This window comes from Eptesicus fuscus, chromosome 2 (assembly GCF_027574615.1).
Source record: "Eptesicus fuscus isolate TK198812 chromosome 2, DD_ASM_mEF_20220401, whole genome shotgun sequence".
Lineage (NCBI taxonomy): Eukaryota > Metazoa > Chordata > Mammalia > Chiroptera > Vespertilionidae > Eptesicus > Eptesicus fuscus.
Genome location: NC_072474.1, coordinates 88377693 through 88395844, shown reverse-complemented (window position 1 = coordinate 88395844; position 18152 = coordinate 88377693). Strand labels below are relative to the sequence as shown.

Below are 18152 nucleotides of genomic sequence, written 5' to 3'. Positions count from 1 at the left end.
ACACTAGTTAACAAAATTATATAGATTTCAGGTGCACAATTCTCCAACACATTATCTGTACACTGTCAAGTCTCCATCCATCACCATTTATACCCTAAACCCTCCTCCACCTCCCCTCACCACCGTCTCCCCACATTGAAACATGTATTCTATTGCTGATCATGCTAATTCCTATGGCAAAATTTACAATAACATGTCTTTGGCTAGTTATTACTTTTCTTACACTCGCTGAATTACAAATAAGAAACCAACACCAAAACTTACAATTGATCACAGTTGGTTGCTTATTTTCATGGTCAAAGAGGTCCTCTGCCTACAAGTACTTTAATACACATCTCTTTAAAAATGGAAATGCTTATGAATATGTAATTTAGACATATAATATAAATCTTTAAATAGCAATGAACAATTTTGAAGATAATATTTGTGTAGCATGTTATACTTTCTAAAGTACCTTCACCATAATTTTCCCAAGTAATGCTCACAATAAGCCAGTAAAATGCTATTATTTTTAAAATGAGGCATTCAAAATACAAGGGATTAGGTTAGTTGGTCATGGTTACATAACTCTGCATGTGGTAAATCTTGGAATCAAGGTATTTTGGAATCTAAGATCCAGTATTTTTATAATTCATTTCCCTCTGAAAATGTAGGATGTAAAGAATTTGAAGAGAACACAGATGAGAATGATAGCAATTAACAAGAGAATTGTGTATTAACCTGGGGGTTCCTTTGTAATTGAAGGTAAGGTGAAAGGAAGTTTTAGACCTTTAAAGGGAATATTGCATGATTAATAGCAAATAGCATATATCCTTGTCATTGAACAAGAAATAATAGCTTTGAATTATTATAAGATGGTTTCTGAGTAAATAGCATAAGCATTCTTGAATATAATGGTTAAAGGACACTGGAACTCTTTATCCAGACTGAATATTCTGTTATTCTTAAGAAATGCATAAATATCCATTTAGAGATCTAGATAAAGTACAGTATGCCCACATGTGAGGCATGATGTAAGTCAATGTTTCTCAACTAGTGAATTGTATGTAGTGTACATTCCACTCTGTAAAGCAATGGCAGTACACCGACATTGTGATTTCATTGCTACCGTTTATTTTTTTTAATGGACAACTATCATTTGTATTAATGGATTTCTTTAACCCTGTTTGGTGTGGCTCATTTGGTTGGAGTATTGTTCTATACACCACAGCGTGGCAGGTTTGATTTCCAGTCAGGGCACATACCCTGGTTGCAGATTTGATTCCCAGTTGGGGCACTTGCGGAAGGCAGCCAATCAATGGCTTCTCTCTCACACATTCTCTCTCTCTCTCTCTCTCTCTCTCTCTCTCTCTCTCTCTCTCTCTCCTTTCTCCTTTCCTCACTCTAAAATTAAAAAATAATAAAACCAAGAAATACAAAAACAGACAACTACAGATCTAAAATAATCATTCCCTTTAGTGTAACCTTTTATAGGAGGTGAGAAAGCAAACTCAAGTACAAACCTATCTCTGACCTCAAACAAATTCCTGAAACAAAGCATGAATGAGGATAAGAGAACTGATGAGCAGTTCCACCACTGATGTCGTTCTCAGGCCAAATAAACATCTCCATCCAATGTGCTTTATAAATTACCTTTCAGGACTATTAGACAAGTTGTCATTGCTAGAAAGCTTAAGATAATGGAATTAATAATCTTCATAAGGCAAACAGCAGTATTCATTCAAAAGGCATTCACAGTTTGCAAAACACCCTCTCCTTTTATGTGCATACATTTTTAGTCATTACTTAGCAAACATTCTCTCCAAACATGTAGTAAATATAATATCTGAACATGGCTCTGTATAATTTTTCTTTTTGACCTTCCCCATGATATCATCACCTTAATGTCAAATATTAAAATTCAACTAAATGGTTTTTTCCTTTGTTGGTGGAAATGGCTGTGCATGCATTTAATTATTGCTATAGCACTTCTAACCTATTGGTTGCCTTAGAGGTGCAGATGTCATTATACTCAAATGTATCCTCTTAAGGGACAGGAGGACGGGACCATGTGTTTCTGGGCATTCACAATACCACAAGCTATCATGTTCTTAACAAAAGGCCTCAGATGATGATGATGATGATGATGATGATGATGATGATGATGATGATGACGACGACGACGACAGTACATTTTTTTTGTTTCCTTTATTTCACAGGATTATACACTCACCATGTATTTCCAGCAGTCTTGGAAAGACAAAAGGCTTTCTTATTCTGGAGTCCCGCTAAATCTCACGCTAGACAACAGGGTAGCTGACCAACTCTGGGTACCAGATACGTACTTTCTGAATGACAAGAAGTCATTTGTGCATGGGGTTACAGTGAAAAACCGAATGATCCGGCTGCATCCGGACGGAACAGTTCTGTATGGGCTCCGGTGAGTGGCTTGTGTTGCATGTTTTACTGTTGTTGTTGTATTTTATGTTTCTTTCTTGAGGAAATGGGCAGAGGGGAGAGAAGCAAGTAAGAAAATATATAGAATCTTTTATCTGTATAATGCAATTATATTAAAGACCAGAAAATCTCTTTTGGAATCATTTGAGCTAAATCTAGGCAACTTTGACCATTGAAGGTGAGTGAATTATTTGCCTTAAACTTTAAGTAACAAACAATAGTAAGAAAATGTCTTTGCCAGACAGAATTCACATCTAGGTTATTGTAGAAGTTATCTATTTTTTAACCAATTGCTTAATTATCTCAGAGCCACCCAGACTGAACTGTGTTCTAAGTATTCAGCATAACTACTTAATTATAAAAGGGAATTGGGTAATAATATTTTAAAGAAGTAGGACAATATTTGTGGTGACTTTGAGAAGATCCAAAGTATGTTTTTTTAAATTCTTGATTGTTTAAAGTATTACATCTAGTATTACATATGTCTCCTTTTTCTACCACTGACCTCTCCCCAGCCACCCCCACCCCTCAGCACATGTCCAACATGGTTTTATTCACTGAAATATCTATGTTTTAACTTGTATATTTAGGCATATGATTCATATTGAATTAATTTTTATTACATGTGAGGTAGGGATTGAGATATAGTTTTTCCATATGGCTATCCAGTTATTCCAGCAACATTTATTGGTTCCTTTGACTGAATAAGTAGGAGTCTATTTCTAGGCTCTCTTCTCTTCTATTGTTCTACTTGTCCATTCTTAGGCAGTTTCACAATATTTGAATTGCCACAATGCTATGTTAAATTACCAAGTCAAGTCCCACAACTTTGTACTTACTGTTTAAGATTGCTTTGGATATTAAAGGTCCTTTGCATCTGCCTACCGAAATAGACTGCTCGGATTATAATCAGGATTGCATTGAATCTGTAGGACAGTTTGGGGAGAATTGACATGTTAAAATGTTAAAGTCTTTTAATCAATGAACATAATAGATCTACATTTAGTTAGATTATGTTTAATTTATATCAGCAATGTTTTACACCATTGTGGATTTTGTTTTAATTCTTTATATCTTTGAGAATCAAGTAGAAAAGAGGTATCATACACTTATAGAGGTCTATTTTTAACCCTCATGTAGTAGGGGTCCTTTTAGGCTACAGTTTTAGGCTAAAATTTAAATTAGCTGTCAGTTTTATGAAATATCAAAATTATGACATACTAGTATTATTGTAGGATATGTGGAATAGTGATTTTTTAATTTTTTTTGTCCTTTTGTGATCCCTTTGAAAAGCTGATCAAAGCTATACATCCAGAGACTCATTCAGCCTCAAATCTTCCTACTATTCTAGAGTGTTTATCAGCCTCCTTAAAAGTTCTTCCTCACACCATTGACTTTGAGCTAAAACTCTTGTTAATGGTCAAAATCCTACAATTAATGTCTGGACATTTACCAATACCCCCAAACAATATGCAAGTGGAAAAAATAAATCTGTGATGAAACTTGTGAACTTAACCTAGTGGTTGATTATCTTTAATCTTATTGCTACACACTCTTTTCAGACTTTGCTCCGTTCTTTTATTAAATTCTCCAGTCTTCCCTCTCTACTGGCTCTTTCACCCCTGTGTTCCCTTGGAGCACCCCTCCTTTGGTTTCCTCTACTTCCTCATCACCCATTTACTCCTCAATCTCCCAAACCATGGTGGCCCTCATCCATGTTACCTTCCTAAAACAGCGTTTTCAAAAATTCCCAGCACCATTTTCAATCCACACTCTTGACTTCTCTGAATAATTGAAGAGTGATGACTGACCTTGACTTCAGGATTTCTAAGACCCAACACAATTATTTCATTATTCTTGTTCTTCTCTCTCTTTGCTATTCAATCACTTGTTCCTCTGTTGTTTCTAATAGTGCCCAACTCATTGAATTTAACAGCTTAAGTATCTAAAATCTCAAGATCACTGAGTACAGAAAAATATTTGTAATTGCTTACTGAGCATCTGTATCTGGATGCCCTGCCAGGTCCTCCCGACATGAGCCCTATTGCATATCTGTTTTTCCGTCCTACTCCTTTCCCAGCTGCTAACAATATCATTATCACCCTAGTCAATAGGCATAAATGCAGCATCTTTGACTTTACATCTCTTTTGTCCCTGAGATCCAATCTGCTGCTTTTACTCTGTCTCAACCATCTATATTTCCAAACCATTCCCATCACCTAAATAATTCAGTATCCTCGCTATATGTCACTTCCTGGCCAATTTCTTGTCTCAGTTTTTTCCCCTTTTCATCACTGCTATCTTATTTTTCCTACAGTGCTTGTCAGATCATATCACTCCCACACTAAAAAAAGTTTTCCATAGTCCACATAAAAAGCATGTTTTCAGCTTCTGTGTGGAATCTAAGACCTTCTATGTATAACCGAAGTGTCTTTCCCCGTTGTTGCCCATTTTCTTCCTCTAAGCCTTTAAAAACAACTTACTATTTCTCTGAACATATCTAGGACATTTTAAATTAAATATGTCCCAAATATTTCATGTATCATATCTATACTAAAAAACAAAACAAACAAAAAGAACAAACAACTATTGCTATTTATTTGAAATTCAGATTTAACTGAGCATGTTGTATTTTATCTGGCAACCTTGTAGCCCTACTGATATGCACTCCCTTCTCTATCCCCAAAGACTTTCCCCCACTTCACTACTACTTTCTCCTTACTATCTTTTTAAGCCTTTCTCAAATTCCATTTTCTCCATGAAGACTTTTGCAATCTTCCTAACCAGATAAAAACTCTCTCATTTGATACCTTACTTCACTTTAATCTCATAAAGGCCCATGAGATTTGTTTGTAACTCTCTTATAATATTCTATCTTTCTGTCTTAGAGTTATTTTTCTGTGATGCAAACAAAATTGTATTTGTTGAAAATGTGAACTCTATTTCCTTAACCTTTGTATACCCTCTCTCAAACCAAATCAATGTGTGAAAAATTGAAATGAAAATTTGTAGGATGTGGTCCCCTAACTCAAGATAGTTATCAGTGGCAACCTTTCTTATATCTAAATGATGACTTTTAACACAAGAGCAATCATTGCTGTTAATGACCAGATGTGTTCTGCCTCTTGTCCAAACATGATCCAGCTGGCTGCAAACTCTGATTTTCTCCAGGGCCTAGCCCTATGGGTGCTGAAAGACTGTGTTTATCTTTCCATGAAAATGGCAGGCATGGGATGACTTAATTCTGGGAAGACATTTAGTGGCATATTTAACCTCCTTAAACGACATTTTTGTTTCCATTTCCCTCCTAACCCTGGCCTTGGCTTTTCTTTCAAAGTCCCTTAATGCTTCTTTTTTGCAGCTTCTAGCAAATGTGAGCCCAGAGCCAGATGGTTTTGAGGGTATGTGTAAGACTGGGCAGTGGAATTGGCAGTAAAAATCTTCCAGCCAAATACTATCTCACACTGGTACTCAGTAAGTGTGTTGCAGAGTATGTATGTGAACTTGTGTGCACACACTGTAAGCAGACACAGTAAGATGTTCTTATCACATCATTTTAACTAAATAAATAATTGAAACTTCATAATGCCTCAGGCTCTATGCTAAGTACTCTACTGATACTGTTATATTTAATCTTTACCATAACACTGTGAACTGTATACTATTTTATGCTACTCTTATAGATACCAATACTAGGAAATCTAAAGTAACTTTACCTCTCTCAAATTTTATTATTTACTTTTCATTTTTAAATTTTAAAAAAATATTTATTGTTGAAAGTATTACATATATCACCCCTTTATTTCCCCAATGATCCCTTCTAGCCTGCCCTCCCCACCCCAGGCCTCCACCACCCTATGTCTGTGTCCATAGGTTATGCATATATGCATACAAGTTCTTTGGTTGATCTCTTCCTACCCACCCACCCACCCACCCCTGCCTTCCCTCTGAGATAGGTCCAAACTGATATACACACTACTATTGTCTGATGAATTACCTGAAATCTCTTTTACTCTAAATGTGTCCTATTCCTTTATTCCCCCTGGTAATTATTTTTAAATCATGTTATTTTTTATGATTACATCTCCTTATTGTAAATGTGTTCCTCTATTTCCCACATCTGAGGCTTGGACAGACTTATATTAGTTATTATGTTGTGTATTGGCAAGACTGCTTCCCAAGCCATATTGTGTACTTCTATTAGGAGACAAAATGCCTGGATACATCTCTTTTTGTGATCTGAAAATTGATGAGCAGATTTAGGTATTGACAATCTGATATATCTACTGTAATAACCCCATTAATTTATATGTAATTGTATTAGTTTGTTGTGGCTGCTGTAACAAAGTATCACAAAATCTATAGTTCTGGAGGCTGCAGGTTTGTTTATTTTGAAGGCTATGAGGGAAGGATCTGTTCCAGGCCTCTCTCCTTGCCCTGTAGATGACCTCTCCCTGTGTCTCCTCAGATCTTCCTTCTATGTGTATCTCTGTGTCCCCTTTTTATAAGGACACCAGTCATAGTAGGCCTAAGCTAAGGATTTCACCTTAACTTGATTACCACTGCAAAGACCATATATAAGAGGTCAGGACTTCAATATATGAATTTCGCGGGACACAGTTCAGGCCATAACAGTAACAATTTTAGCAGCCTCTGATAACCTTTCCCTAAATTTATTTACAGTTTGCAAAATGCCAGTGTTCTATCACTCCTTCTTTATTTATTAACTAAATTATTCTCTAAAGATGAACTCTTCCTCATCAGTTATTGGGTAATCCTGAGGTAAAGTTGGAATAATGAAGATAGGATCTGTATTTGATTATTCTCCCTCATTTATCAGTTTTCAAATTAACAAGTTGTTTCCCAAAAAACCCCAAATGTGATCACTCAGGTTTGGCATTTTGTTGTTTGTTTGTGTGTTTATCATCATGAAGTCACATGTTATAAACAGGCATGTCTGTTTCCATCCACTGTAGCTGTTGTTATTTTTGATTCTCATTTTGTCTTATCTTTGGCCAGGGCCAGCCCCTTTAAATTGGCTCCTGAGTTCTTTCAACATGACCCCAGTTGTCTCTGATAGTTTCCTTATCTTCTGTTATACGAGCTTGCACACTCTTTGTCCGAGAGTTATATGTTAGATAACCATCCATTGAGAAGATACATCACGAGTTCATACCGTGTTTCCAACTCAAGTTTAGAATTACAGAGCTTTTTAGTCAACTTCTTTGACTTAATTTTTGTTTCTTTTCCACTAAAAATATTGATTTTTAATATATTAACATGCTTTTTTATTTACTTTATCCTATTAAATATACATAATATATGCATGAGCATATATATATTATTCATAATAGCTTTTAAATAATAATACCAGCATTATTGTTACTAGTGATGTGATTACCAAAAGGAGGTTAAGATTTCTCTGCAGTCTTTTTCTTTTTTTCTTTTTTTTTTGTCTTCAGGATATATCACATTACAGATATTGAGTAGAATTACTATGTTTGAAGTTATATTTTACGTTTCAGTTTAGAACAGTTCTTACCAGCAGTGGTAATCTACTAGTCTACTTCATTTTGCTTTTGATTTGGATTTTTAAAATTAAGTTAATGTAATTTCATAATTATATAAAACATTTACATGGTTCTAAAGTCAAAATGTAAAACAAAGTCTTACCTTACCTCCTTTGCTGTCCCCACCCCTCTCCCATTCCCTTTCTTCCCCAAAGGTAAGCATTTTCATTTGTTTTGAGATTTTCCCTCTGTTTTAACAGACACATATGTCTATTCCCACCTTTGCTAGAATGTAGCATTGTACACCCACTAGTCTTTACTTGGTAAACTGATTTTGCAAAGCCACCATAAATGTTGAAAGCAGAGTTTTAACCCAAATCTTCTCATTTCCATTTATACCCTTAGCACTTGCACAAAGCAGCTTATTACTGTCCTGTGTTTTCTTTCCCTGAAGTTCATTTCTAGGAAGGCAGTTGTTCTTGTGTGATGCTTTTGCTTCTCACTATTAGAGAAATGAAAATAATTGCAGACAGTGCACAGCATAAATGGGACTAGCTCTGCCAAGTGGGTGAGTTTTTAAAGAATGTACACAACTTTGTCAGGTTCTCTAGCACATACTCATGACTCCAAATTCCAAAGAGAATCTTCTAAGATTCTGCATTCAGAAATGTATCTAATGTTTACCAGAAACCTGTGGCCTGATGGGCGTGAGAACTCCCTACCGCATTGCTTACTGAGCTCTACTCTGAATCAATTTTTTGATGTTCTTGACAGTGCCTGACTATGGGTTGTACATGAGAACAAAACAATGGTTACCTTTACTGGATATAAAAGAAAGAGAGAGTTTTCCACTATTCCTTGGAGGATCGTCTCATCCTGTCTTGGTTTTCATGATAAAGCAAAGTAAAAAAGTAAAAACAATGATTTTGAGAATACAGTTCCGAAAGGAAGCCTGTGGTGTTGATTTTAAAAGTAGTTTGGGGATTCCTAAGTGTTTATATTAGCTCTCTACATTGATTGTACACCCTGAAAAAAGTTATTTCTCTCTCCCTACAGACTTTCCCTGTATAGAGGCAGTTACTATTATATTCAAGAGTTCTGGTCAGATCACACAGGGCTTACTGTGAGATGTTGGGCAAAAATATTGTTGATTGTAGAGAATAAATATGGGGGTTGGTGCAGTGTTTGCAGAGGAGGGCTGGCTGATATTGATAAATGCATCCTGTTAAGAGAAAGAAACTTTTACTTCAAATGGAAGAAGGAAAAAAACAGGTCATGCATAAAGAATAGATAGCTCACTTTATTAGAAAGAACGCCTAGAGACTATCTTTACAATTCCCCCACCAAAGAGCACAGTATTGTTATTCCTCTCACACTGTGGTTGACTTGTATTCTAGAGTTTCATCAGTGAAGTACAGAAAGAGCTATTTAAAATGTTCTCTAGTGAAAGGGCTATACTTTTGTCTCTCAAAGATTTTATTTTTAATAGAGGCCCGATGCACAAAATTCATGCAAGGGGCTCAGCCCCCAACACCATGGTGGCCGCCTCTGCCTCCGGAAGGATGTCCAGTCTAATTAGCATATTATGCTTTTATTATTATAGATGTTTCTTATTCATCTATTTATATATGAAAAGGTTTATTATAAAATAATGTTTGTTAGGGTATTCTTTTTGTTCATTATAACATTATGATTTCTTTAACTAGTAAATGAGCATTTTAATTAATTATGCAGCTTCTTTAGCTATTGTGTAGTTATGTGATCCATGGATGTGTAACTACAATTAAATTAATTAAGTAAAAGACCATAATTTATCTGAAAAACAGCCACAGCCCCTCAAGTTCATAACCTTCATGAGCCTGTGGAATAACACCAATGTGAACTCTCAGGATAGAAGGAAATAACAGGAGGGAAAAACTGAAAGAAGAAGGAAGGGAGGAAGGAAGATGAAAGGAAGGAAAGAACAATGAAGAAAGGAAAAGCAAATATGTTAATGTGCTGTGAATCTTAGAACCTAGTAATAGTATTACAAACGACACTACTAACAAGAAGGTGTATTAGGTTTTGACAACTGCCTGTGAATTTTTAAAAGTATTCTACTCCGTGATTCTCAATTCATTCCATTAAACTATCATTTTCAACTTTGGTATTTTAGCACTACTTTTATGAGTTTTTGCCACAACTGTATATTATCTAAAATATTGATTTATTTTTTTTACTTAAGTATATATGAATGTGTGTGTGTGTGTGTGTATAAATGCATACAAAATTTTAAAGGAAGATTTTATTAGTCTTATACATGAAAAACCATTATTTAAAAAATAGAGAATAAAGTACATTTAAGCTAGAAATTTTATTAAAATGTAAAAATGATTATCCATGTTCTATGTACAGTGATTTTTCCTTACTTGTAGACTTGAGATATAAAAGTTGCTTCTTCTTATAGGATATTAAATAAGTTAATAGCAACAAAGGATTTACAACATTCTTTTTTAAAATTTAAACTCCTTATTGTTTATAAAGTATTACATAAGTCTCCTTTTTTCCCCCATTGACCTCTCCCCGGACACCCCCACACCCCAGCACATGCCCTCACCCCTCCCACCCACCCCCGTCTGTGTTCATTGCTTATGTTCAAACACATGCATACAAATCTTTTGGTTGATCTCTTACCCTCTCACCCCCCACCTTCCCTCATAGGTTGGACAGTCTGTTCTATGCTTCTATGACTCTGGTTCTATTTTTGTTCATCAGTTTATGTTGTTCATTATATTCCACAAATGAGTGAGATCATGTGATATTTATCTTTCTCTGACTGGCTTACTTCACTTAGCATAATGCTCTCCAGTTCCATCCATGCTGTTGCAAATGGTAAGAATTCCTTCTTTTTTACAGCAGCTTAGTATTCCATTGTGTAGATGTACCATAGTTTTTTAATCTACTGCTGATGGGCACTTAGGTTGTTTCCAAATCTTAGCTATTGTAAATTGTGCTGCTATGAACAGAGGGGTGCATATATCCTCTTTCTGTTTTCTTGAGTTATATTCCTAGAAGTGAGATCACTGGGTCAAATGGCAGTTCCATTTTTAATTTTTTGAGGAAACACCATCTGTTTTCCACAGTGGCCGCACCAGTCTGCATTCCCACCAGCAGTGCATGAGGGTTTCTTTTTATCCGCATCCTCTCCAGCACTTGCCATTTGTTGATTTGTTGATAGCCATTCTGACAGGTGTGAGATAGTACCTCATTGTTGTTTTGATTTACATCTCTCAGATGATTAGTGACTTTGAGCATGTTTTCATATGTCTCTTGGCCTTCTGTAGGTCCTCTTTTGAAAAGTGTCTATTGAGGTCCTTTGTCAATTTTTTGATTGATTGTTTATCTTCCCTTTGCTAAGTTATATGAGTTCCTTATAAACTTTGGAGATTAAACCCTTATCGGAGATAACATTGGCAAATATGTTCTCCTATGCAGTGGGCTTTCTTGCTGTCTTGTTGATGGTTCCTTTTGCTGTGCAGAAGCTGGTTATTTTGATGTATCCCATTTGTTTAGTTTCTTCTTAGTTTCTATTGCCCAGGGAGCTGCATTGGTAAAGATATTGCTACTACAGACGTTTGCTACTTTGCTGCCTATGGCTTCTTCTAACACTTTTATGGTTTCCTGTCTTACCTTTAAGTCCTTTATCCATTTAGGCTTTATTTTTGCGTATGATGTAAGTTGGTGGTCTAGTTTCATTTTTTTTTTCTTTTTGCGTTACGTGTATCTGTCCAATTTTCCCCAACACCATTTATTAGAAAGACTGTATTGACTCCATTGAATGCTCTTGCCTCCTTTGTCAAATATTAATTAAGCATAGTGGCTTGGGTCAACTTCTGGTTTCTCTGTTCTGATCCATTGATCTATATGTCTGTTCTTGTGCCAGTACCAGGCAGTTTTGAGAACCGTGGCTTTGTAGTATAGCTTGATATCTGGTATTGTGATTCCTCCAACTTTGTTCTTTCTCAGGATTGCTGCAGCTATTCAGGGTCTTTTTTTTTATTCAAGATGTATTTTTGGAGAGTTAGTTCCAGGTCTTTGAAGTATGCCACTGATATTTTAATGGGGATTACATTGAATCTGTAGATTGCTTTGGGTAGTATAGACATTTTAATGATGTTGATTCTATGAATCCATGAACATAGTATATTCTTCCATTTGTTTATGTCCTCCTCTATCTCTTTTTTCAGTGTCCTGTTATTTCCTGAGTACAGGTCCTATACCTCCTTGGTTAATTTTACTCCTAGGTATCTTAATTATTTTGTTGCAGTGGTAAATGGGGTTGTTTTCGTTTTTTGTGGGTTTTTTTTGTTTTTTGTTTTGGTGGGGTTTTTTTTAGTTTCTCTTTCTGTGAGTTTATTATTGGTGTATAAAAAATCCATAGATTTCTGGGTGTTAATTTTGTATCCTGCTATATTGCCAAATTCATTTATTAAGTCTAGTAGTTTTTTAATGGAATCTTTGGGGTTTTCTATGTACAATATCATGTCATCTGCGAGTCCCAGTGTCCATGGGTCAGCAGCAGGTCCCTGGCCAGAGTGGCTGTAGGATCCTGGGTGGTGTCTGAGGGCCCCCTGAGTGGAGGTGAGGCTGGGCTCCCAGTCACAGCAGCTCTCCCCTTCAAGATGATGTGGCCTCTGTGGCAGAGCCAGCGCTCCGGGAGATATTACAGCAGTAGCAGAGGCTGCCCAGCTATGCAAGCCCGGTCTGCCAGCCCCTGAAGGTCCTGCGTGATCCTGCTGTCCCTCACTCAGACACACACACACCACACATCTGCACACTCCCCTTTTGTTCCCTCCCTCACTCACACACTCTCCCTCACTGCCATCCTCCAGACTGCCATCTTGGAATCCTTACAACATTCTTGACATGTTGTAAGGGTCTGATGAACATTGACTTATATTCTCTAAAACTTGTGGTATATGTATTATAGGTAATAAATATGTGCTATTGACATAATATTGAGCATTATCAAAATAAAGGCCCTAGTTTTCTTTACTAACCTCTAGGGGCACCAAGTAAAAATTAGCATCCCTTTTAGCATTAGGTATCCTAGATTGTGTACTGGCTACCCTTGAAGCCACCAGTTGGCTATATTGCAATTCAGCTTCTAATATTGTATACCAAAGGAAAACCAGAGACTGTTTCTCAGACCTAAAATTTCACTTTGGTTTCTCTTTTAGAGATAATACTAAACCTGCTGTTACTTATTATTATTAAGTATTATGACATCATAACTTTCAGATGTGGAGCAGTTGATGGAATATGATGCTTATGGATCATGCAGTATCCCATCACCATTATGAAAGCAATAGTCTACCTTAGAACAGAAATACCACAGAGGATTTCTGAAAAGATATGTGCCATTCGAATGCAGTAAGAAATCCCTAGTCTGTGTTGCTCAGTTGGTTGAGCATTGTCCAATGCATGGAAAGTTCAATTCCCGGTCAGGGCACATGACTAGGCTGTGAGCTTAATGCCTAGTGGGGAGGCAGGGGGGGGGGGGGGGGGCGGAGGGGGGAGGAGGGTGCATCTGAAGCAGCTTATCACATCAATGTTTCTCTCTCTCCTTCTCTTTCCTCTTTCTCTGAAATCAATAAAAACGTATTTTTAAAATACAATAAAACCCATGTTCTTTAAGGCTATTAGTAGATATTTTAGAAAAACATTAACGTATTTTTTATATCAACCCAAGTAAACTAATTGGTTAATAATATATGTTAATAATATATGTTAGCAGTAAATCTAATATTGCTTTCTTGTATCTAAATAATAAGTACCATAATTTACTAGAATTAATGTCCCATTCTTTTGAGTATCTCAACCCACAAAACATTTTGGAGAAAAAATGTTTTCCTACATAACCCCCCCCCCCCCACCGCCCCCACCTGCCAGTTTGGAACAGTGAGTACTGTTTATACAAGTAAAGCATGCTTTGTTCTTTCCAGGACATAGACAGTTCTATCAAAGGAGCAGATTTTTGTCCAGAGAATTAGCACTTGCTTTTGCTATACCTTCTAGGAAAATTTTAATTTTGTCTTTTCTAAACTTTTTTTTTTCTTTTTAATGAAAACAAGAATGGGGCTATTAGCATAAAGCCAACCTGTAAGGAAAGCCAACCTGTAATGAAATCACACAAAACTGGAGCTGATAGAGCTGCCAGATCCATTGTTTCTCTACTTGCAAAGTAGTGGTAAACAGTTCAATAACAATCCTATATAAAAGGCTAATACGCAAATTGTCCCCTCAGGAATTTGACTGACCAGGAGTTCGACTGCCCGCTATGATGTGCAGTGACCACCAGGGGGTGGCATGGACTGAAGGAAGTCCCCGGCTGACAGCCAGCAGCCGGGGTAAGGAGGGCCCTGGCCAGCAGCTGGAAGGCCCTGATTAGCCCTGATCGACGACCAGGACTAGTGACCCTACCCGTGCATGAATTGCATGTACAGGCCTCTAGTCTATATATATAAAAGGCTAATAGGCTAAGTGTTCCTCCTACCGTCCGACCAGTCACTATGACGTGCACTGACTGACCACCAGGGGGCAGAAGCTCAATGCAGGAGCTACAAGCTGCAATGACATGGCAGCAATGGTTCTCAGGTGACACACCCAGAGAGGAGGGAGCCCGATTCCTCGCAGGGCCGCGTGATTCCACCTTCGGCTGTGGGTTATGTTGTTGCTGGGGCACTGTTGGCCCCAAATCTGGTTTACTGCACACTTGCATTCCACACCCTGTACAACAGCAGCTTTGCAGAGTGCCCTCTTGCACTCCAGGACCCCTTGGGGGATGTTGGAAAGTCGGTTTTGGCCTGATTGCCGAAAGCCAGGCCAAGGGACTCCACCTGCTGGAGGGACCCGGCTCACTCAGCAGACGCTGGGGAGGGACCGTGGAAGGTTGGCTCCAGGGCGTGTCCAGCCCATGTCTCCCAGTCCTGCCCCGCCAGCCACCTTCTAATTAATGTCCTTTCAATGTGCACAAATTCGTGCATCAGGTCACTAGTAACAAATAATGTAAATACAATTTTTATTTTTTTATTAAATCTTCACATTCTTACTGTTATGTTTTTGAACTTGTATAAAGTTGCTTAAAGCAGAGTTCTTTGTTCTTCCTAAATATCAAAGGATTACTGAAGATGGAGAAATGTATTGCTCTAGTATCTAGATTACTGTATTACATTTCAATAACTGAAGTGAAATCTTGAAAATAAATGAGTGACAGTTAAGTATGTTATATATGTTATTTACATATTTCTAGCTTATCCATTAAAAAGTGCACAATACCAGGAAAGATTATCTCTTTAGGTTCAAGAATATTTTACTCTCAGGAATGATAGCCATGGGCTCCAGGGCTTGCCAGATTTTCAGTGTTTTGTAAAAACATTTGAGACATGAAAAGGAAAAATTAGTGGCTCCAAAATAAGAAAGATAATTCTGAGATTAAAATTATAATTATTAATTCAATTTCTCCAAATGTGACATTATGTCTTCAAGTCACTTGGAGATTAAAAAAAAGATAAAATAAAATTATAAGGGGTGTTTTAAAAATTATATTTGCTGCATTTGCTCAGGAATGCCTTAGGCCAAACGAATGCTCACAAACACCTCACTTATAACTCAATTACTTTGGAGTTTTCTACCTTTTCCCTTCTAGTCTTTTCTCTTTCAATTCTGTCCTGCAGCCTACAAGCAGATTCGTTTTAATAAAGCACTATTTCATCATGTCTCTTTCCTGCTCAGGAACTATTGACTCTCAATTTCTCATCACATCAAGTGGAAACTTCTCTCCAGACATTCATGGCACTTCACAATTAGATCGACCCTTTTTACACAGCCTCATTTAAGACTTTGCTCAGCCATGAAGCCTTACACCACAAGTGTGGGCTTCCTTTTACTTTCCCTAATTACTCCACTGATTCTTATTTCCTAGTCTCCACTCAGTCATTCCCTTTCTTTTTAACTCAACAATGAAAAGTCTTCCCCATTTAACTGTACATTGCTCAGATCCCAAGACCCAACTTAGAGATTACCTCTTAAAATCTTCTATAACTATTTCAACCCTCATAGTTCTCTCTGTAGTGACATAGCACTTGGAATTTTTTACAATTTAGCACTTAATTATAAAATGTCTTCTCCAATATATGTTAGTCTCTTCACCCCAAAACAATAGAATCTTTTTGAGAATAGAATTTAGTTCTTATACTCATTTCCCCACAGTGTGTACCACAGTTAGCACATTCAAGGCAAATGGCACACTTAGCATTTTACTTATTTACTTTCAAACTTCAATCTTGCTTTTAACTATATCTCTTTTGTACTTAGATTTTCTAAATATTAAGGAGAAAGCTTACCTCTTATATGAAAACTAGCTTTCCCGTTGCAGGAAAATTCCTGCAATGGGATTTCCTGCTGCACTCTACCCCCCTCCGTTCCTCCCTTGCCTCCCGCCTCGCCTTCTCCTCCGGCCTACCCGCGTTTCCCTTCGCCCCGGGCCCCGCCTCCGCCCCGCCCTTGCCGCCCGCCTCACCTTCTCCTCCAGCCCGCCCGCGTTTCCCTTCGCCCCCGGCCCCGCCTCCACTCCGCCCTTGTCACCGGCCCCGCCTTCTCCTCCAGCCTGCCCGCGTTTCCCTTCGCCCCCGGCCCCGCCTCCGCCCCGCCCTTGTCACCGGCCCCGCCTTCTCCTCCAGCCTGCCCGCGTTTCCCTTCGCCCCCGGCCCCGCCTCTGCCCCGCCCTTGTCACCGGCCCCGCCTTCTCCTCCAGCCCGCCTTCGTTTCCCTTCGCCTACGGCCCTGACTTCGCTCCTCCCTTCTCCTCCCCCCGCCCCCCTGGCTTGCTTGCTTCTTCGAAGCTTTACTCCCCTTTGCAGCTCTTGGCTTCTTTCGACACTGTCTTGATATGCAAATTAGCCGCCATCTTTGTTGGGGGCAATTTGCATACTCGTCCTGATTGGTTGGTGGGCGTGGCTTGGCTGGTGTGCGTGGCTTAGGTGTAGCGAAGGTGCGGTCAATTTGCATATTTGTCTATTATTAGATTAGATAAAATCTATATGAATATGGAACCCTTACATGCAAATAATTGATCTTAAATGCTTAAGATTTTTCTGTAGTTCATGGGTAGAGGACTTTATCTTTAACTAGAGGCCCAATGCATGAAGTTCATGCACTTGAGCGGGGGGTGGGGGGTCGGGGAGAGGAGTCCCTCAGCCGGGCCTGTGCCCTTTCACAGTCCAGAGCCCCTGGGGAATGTCCAACTGATGGCTTAAGCCCGCTCCCCAGGGGGAGAGGCTCACGCCACCACTGCTGCACTCGTCAGCCGTGAGCCCAGGTCAGCGCTTCTGCCTGAGCAGTGCTCCCATTGTGGGAGTGCACTGACCACCAGGGAGCAGCTCCTGTGTTGAGCGTCTGCCCCCTGGTGGTCAGTGCACATCATAGCAACTGGCCATTCCACTGTCGGTCAATTTGCATATTACCCTTTTGTTATATAGGATTACTTATCTTTAAAGTAATTCCCTGTGAGATATATATGCTTATCCTTTCAAGTATTTTGACAACTTCTCTTTAAGAATTTCATTTGAACCTTTGGCCACCTGTTTAAATATTCAAGATGGTGGCAAATTGTTAGCTTGAAGGTGATTAATTATTGAAAATAAATAAGAGTGGGAAATGAACTTGTGAACAAATTTGTTGATCAAAAACTGGTTGCAACACACACACAATTTTTTATGCTTCATTAAGTAATTATAAATACATATTATAAATGAGAGTTGAAAAATACTTTAGCCAAGGAAACACACAAATGAAGTAATTTCTTTTCTCTTCAATGGCATCACTTTAGCACTCTAATTTATTTGTATTTTTTATACTTATTGCTTAGTTCAGATGGTGTAACATTAACATACTAGTGCCAAATAGAAGAACTATTCAACTTCTATCTTACTTCTACCCTCTCAGGTAAGGAGAATCATATTCTTTTTGGAATGATTAAAACAAATATCATTTAGAAATTACTGAAAATAAGATAATTAACAAATTATAGGAGGACATTAACTTATTCAGAGAACATTTACTTATTCAGAGGACATTTAGTTAAATCAGTGCTCAGTTAGGATTTAGGATATAAAATAAAAAAACTAGTCAATAATGATTCTAACATTTTTGACCTGAGGAATTGAA

At 37.9% G+C, this 18152-nt stretch overlaps 1 protein-coding gene and 1 long non-coding RNA gene across 3 annotated transcripts in view; one reads left to right on the top strand and one right to left on the bottom strand.

The window, feature by feature from the left end:
• Nucleotides 1-18152, top strand: part of GABRB1 (gamma-aminobutyric acid type A receptor subunit beta1) — a 368333-nt gene that overhangs the window by 154116 nt on the left and 196065 nt on the right. For both annotated transcript variants that reach the window (XM_008140278.3, XM_054723776.1), the window contains exon 4: nucleotides 2199-2419. In XM_008140278.3, the coding sequence (XP_008138500.1) occupies nucleotides 2199-2419 (221 nt within the window). The remainder of the gene's footprint in view (nucleotides 1-2198; nucleotides 2420-18152) is intronic.
• LOC129150857 (uncharacterized) lies at nucleotides 2372-8249 on the bottom strand. Its single transcript, XR_008557612.1, has 3 exons — nucleotides 8227-8249; nucleotides 3276-3362; nucleotides 2372-2473 (listed from the first exon to the last, which is right to left on the bottom strand). It is a non-coding gene; the product is annotated as an uncharacterized LOC129150857 (long non-coding RNA).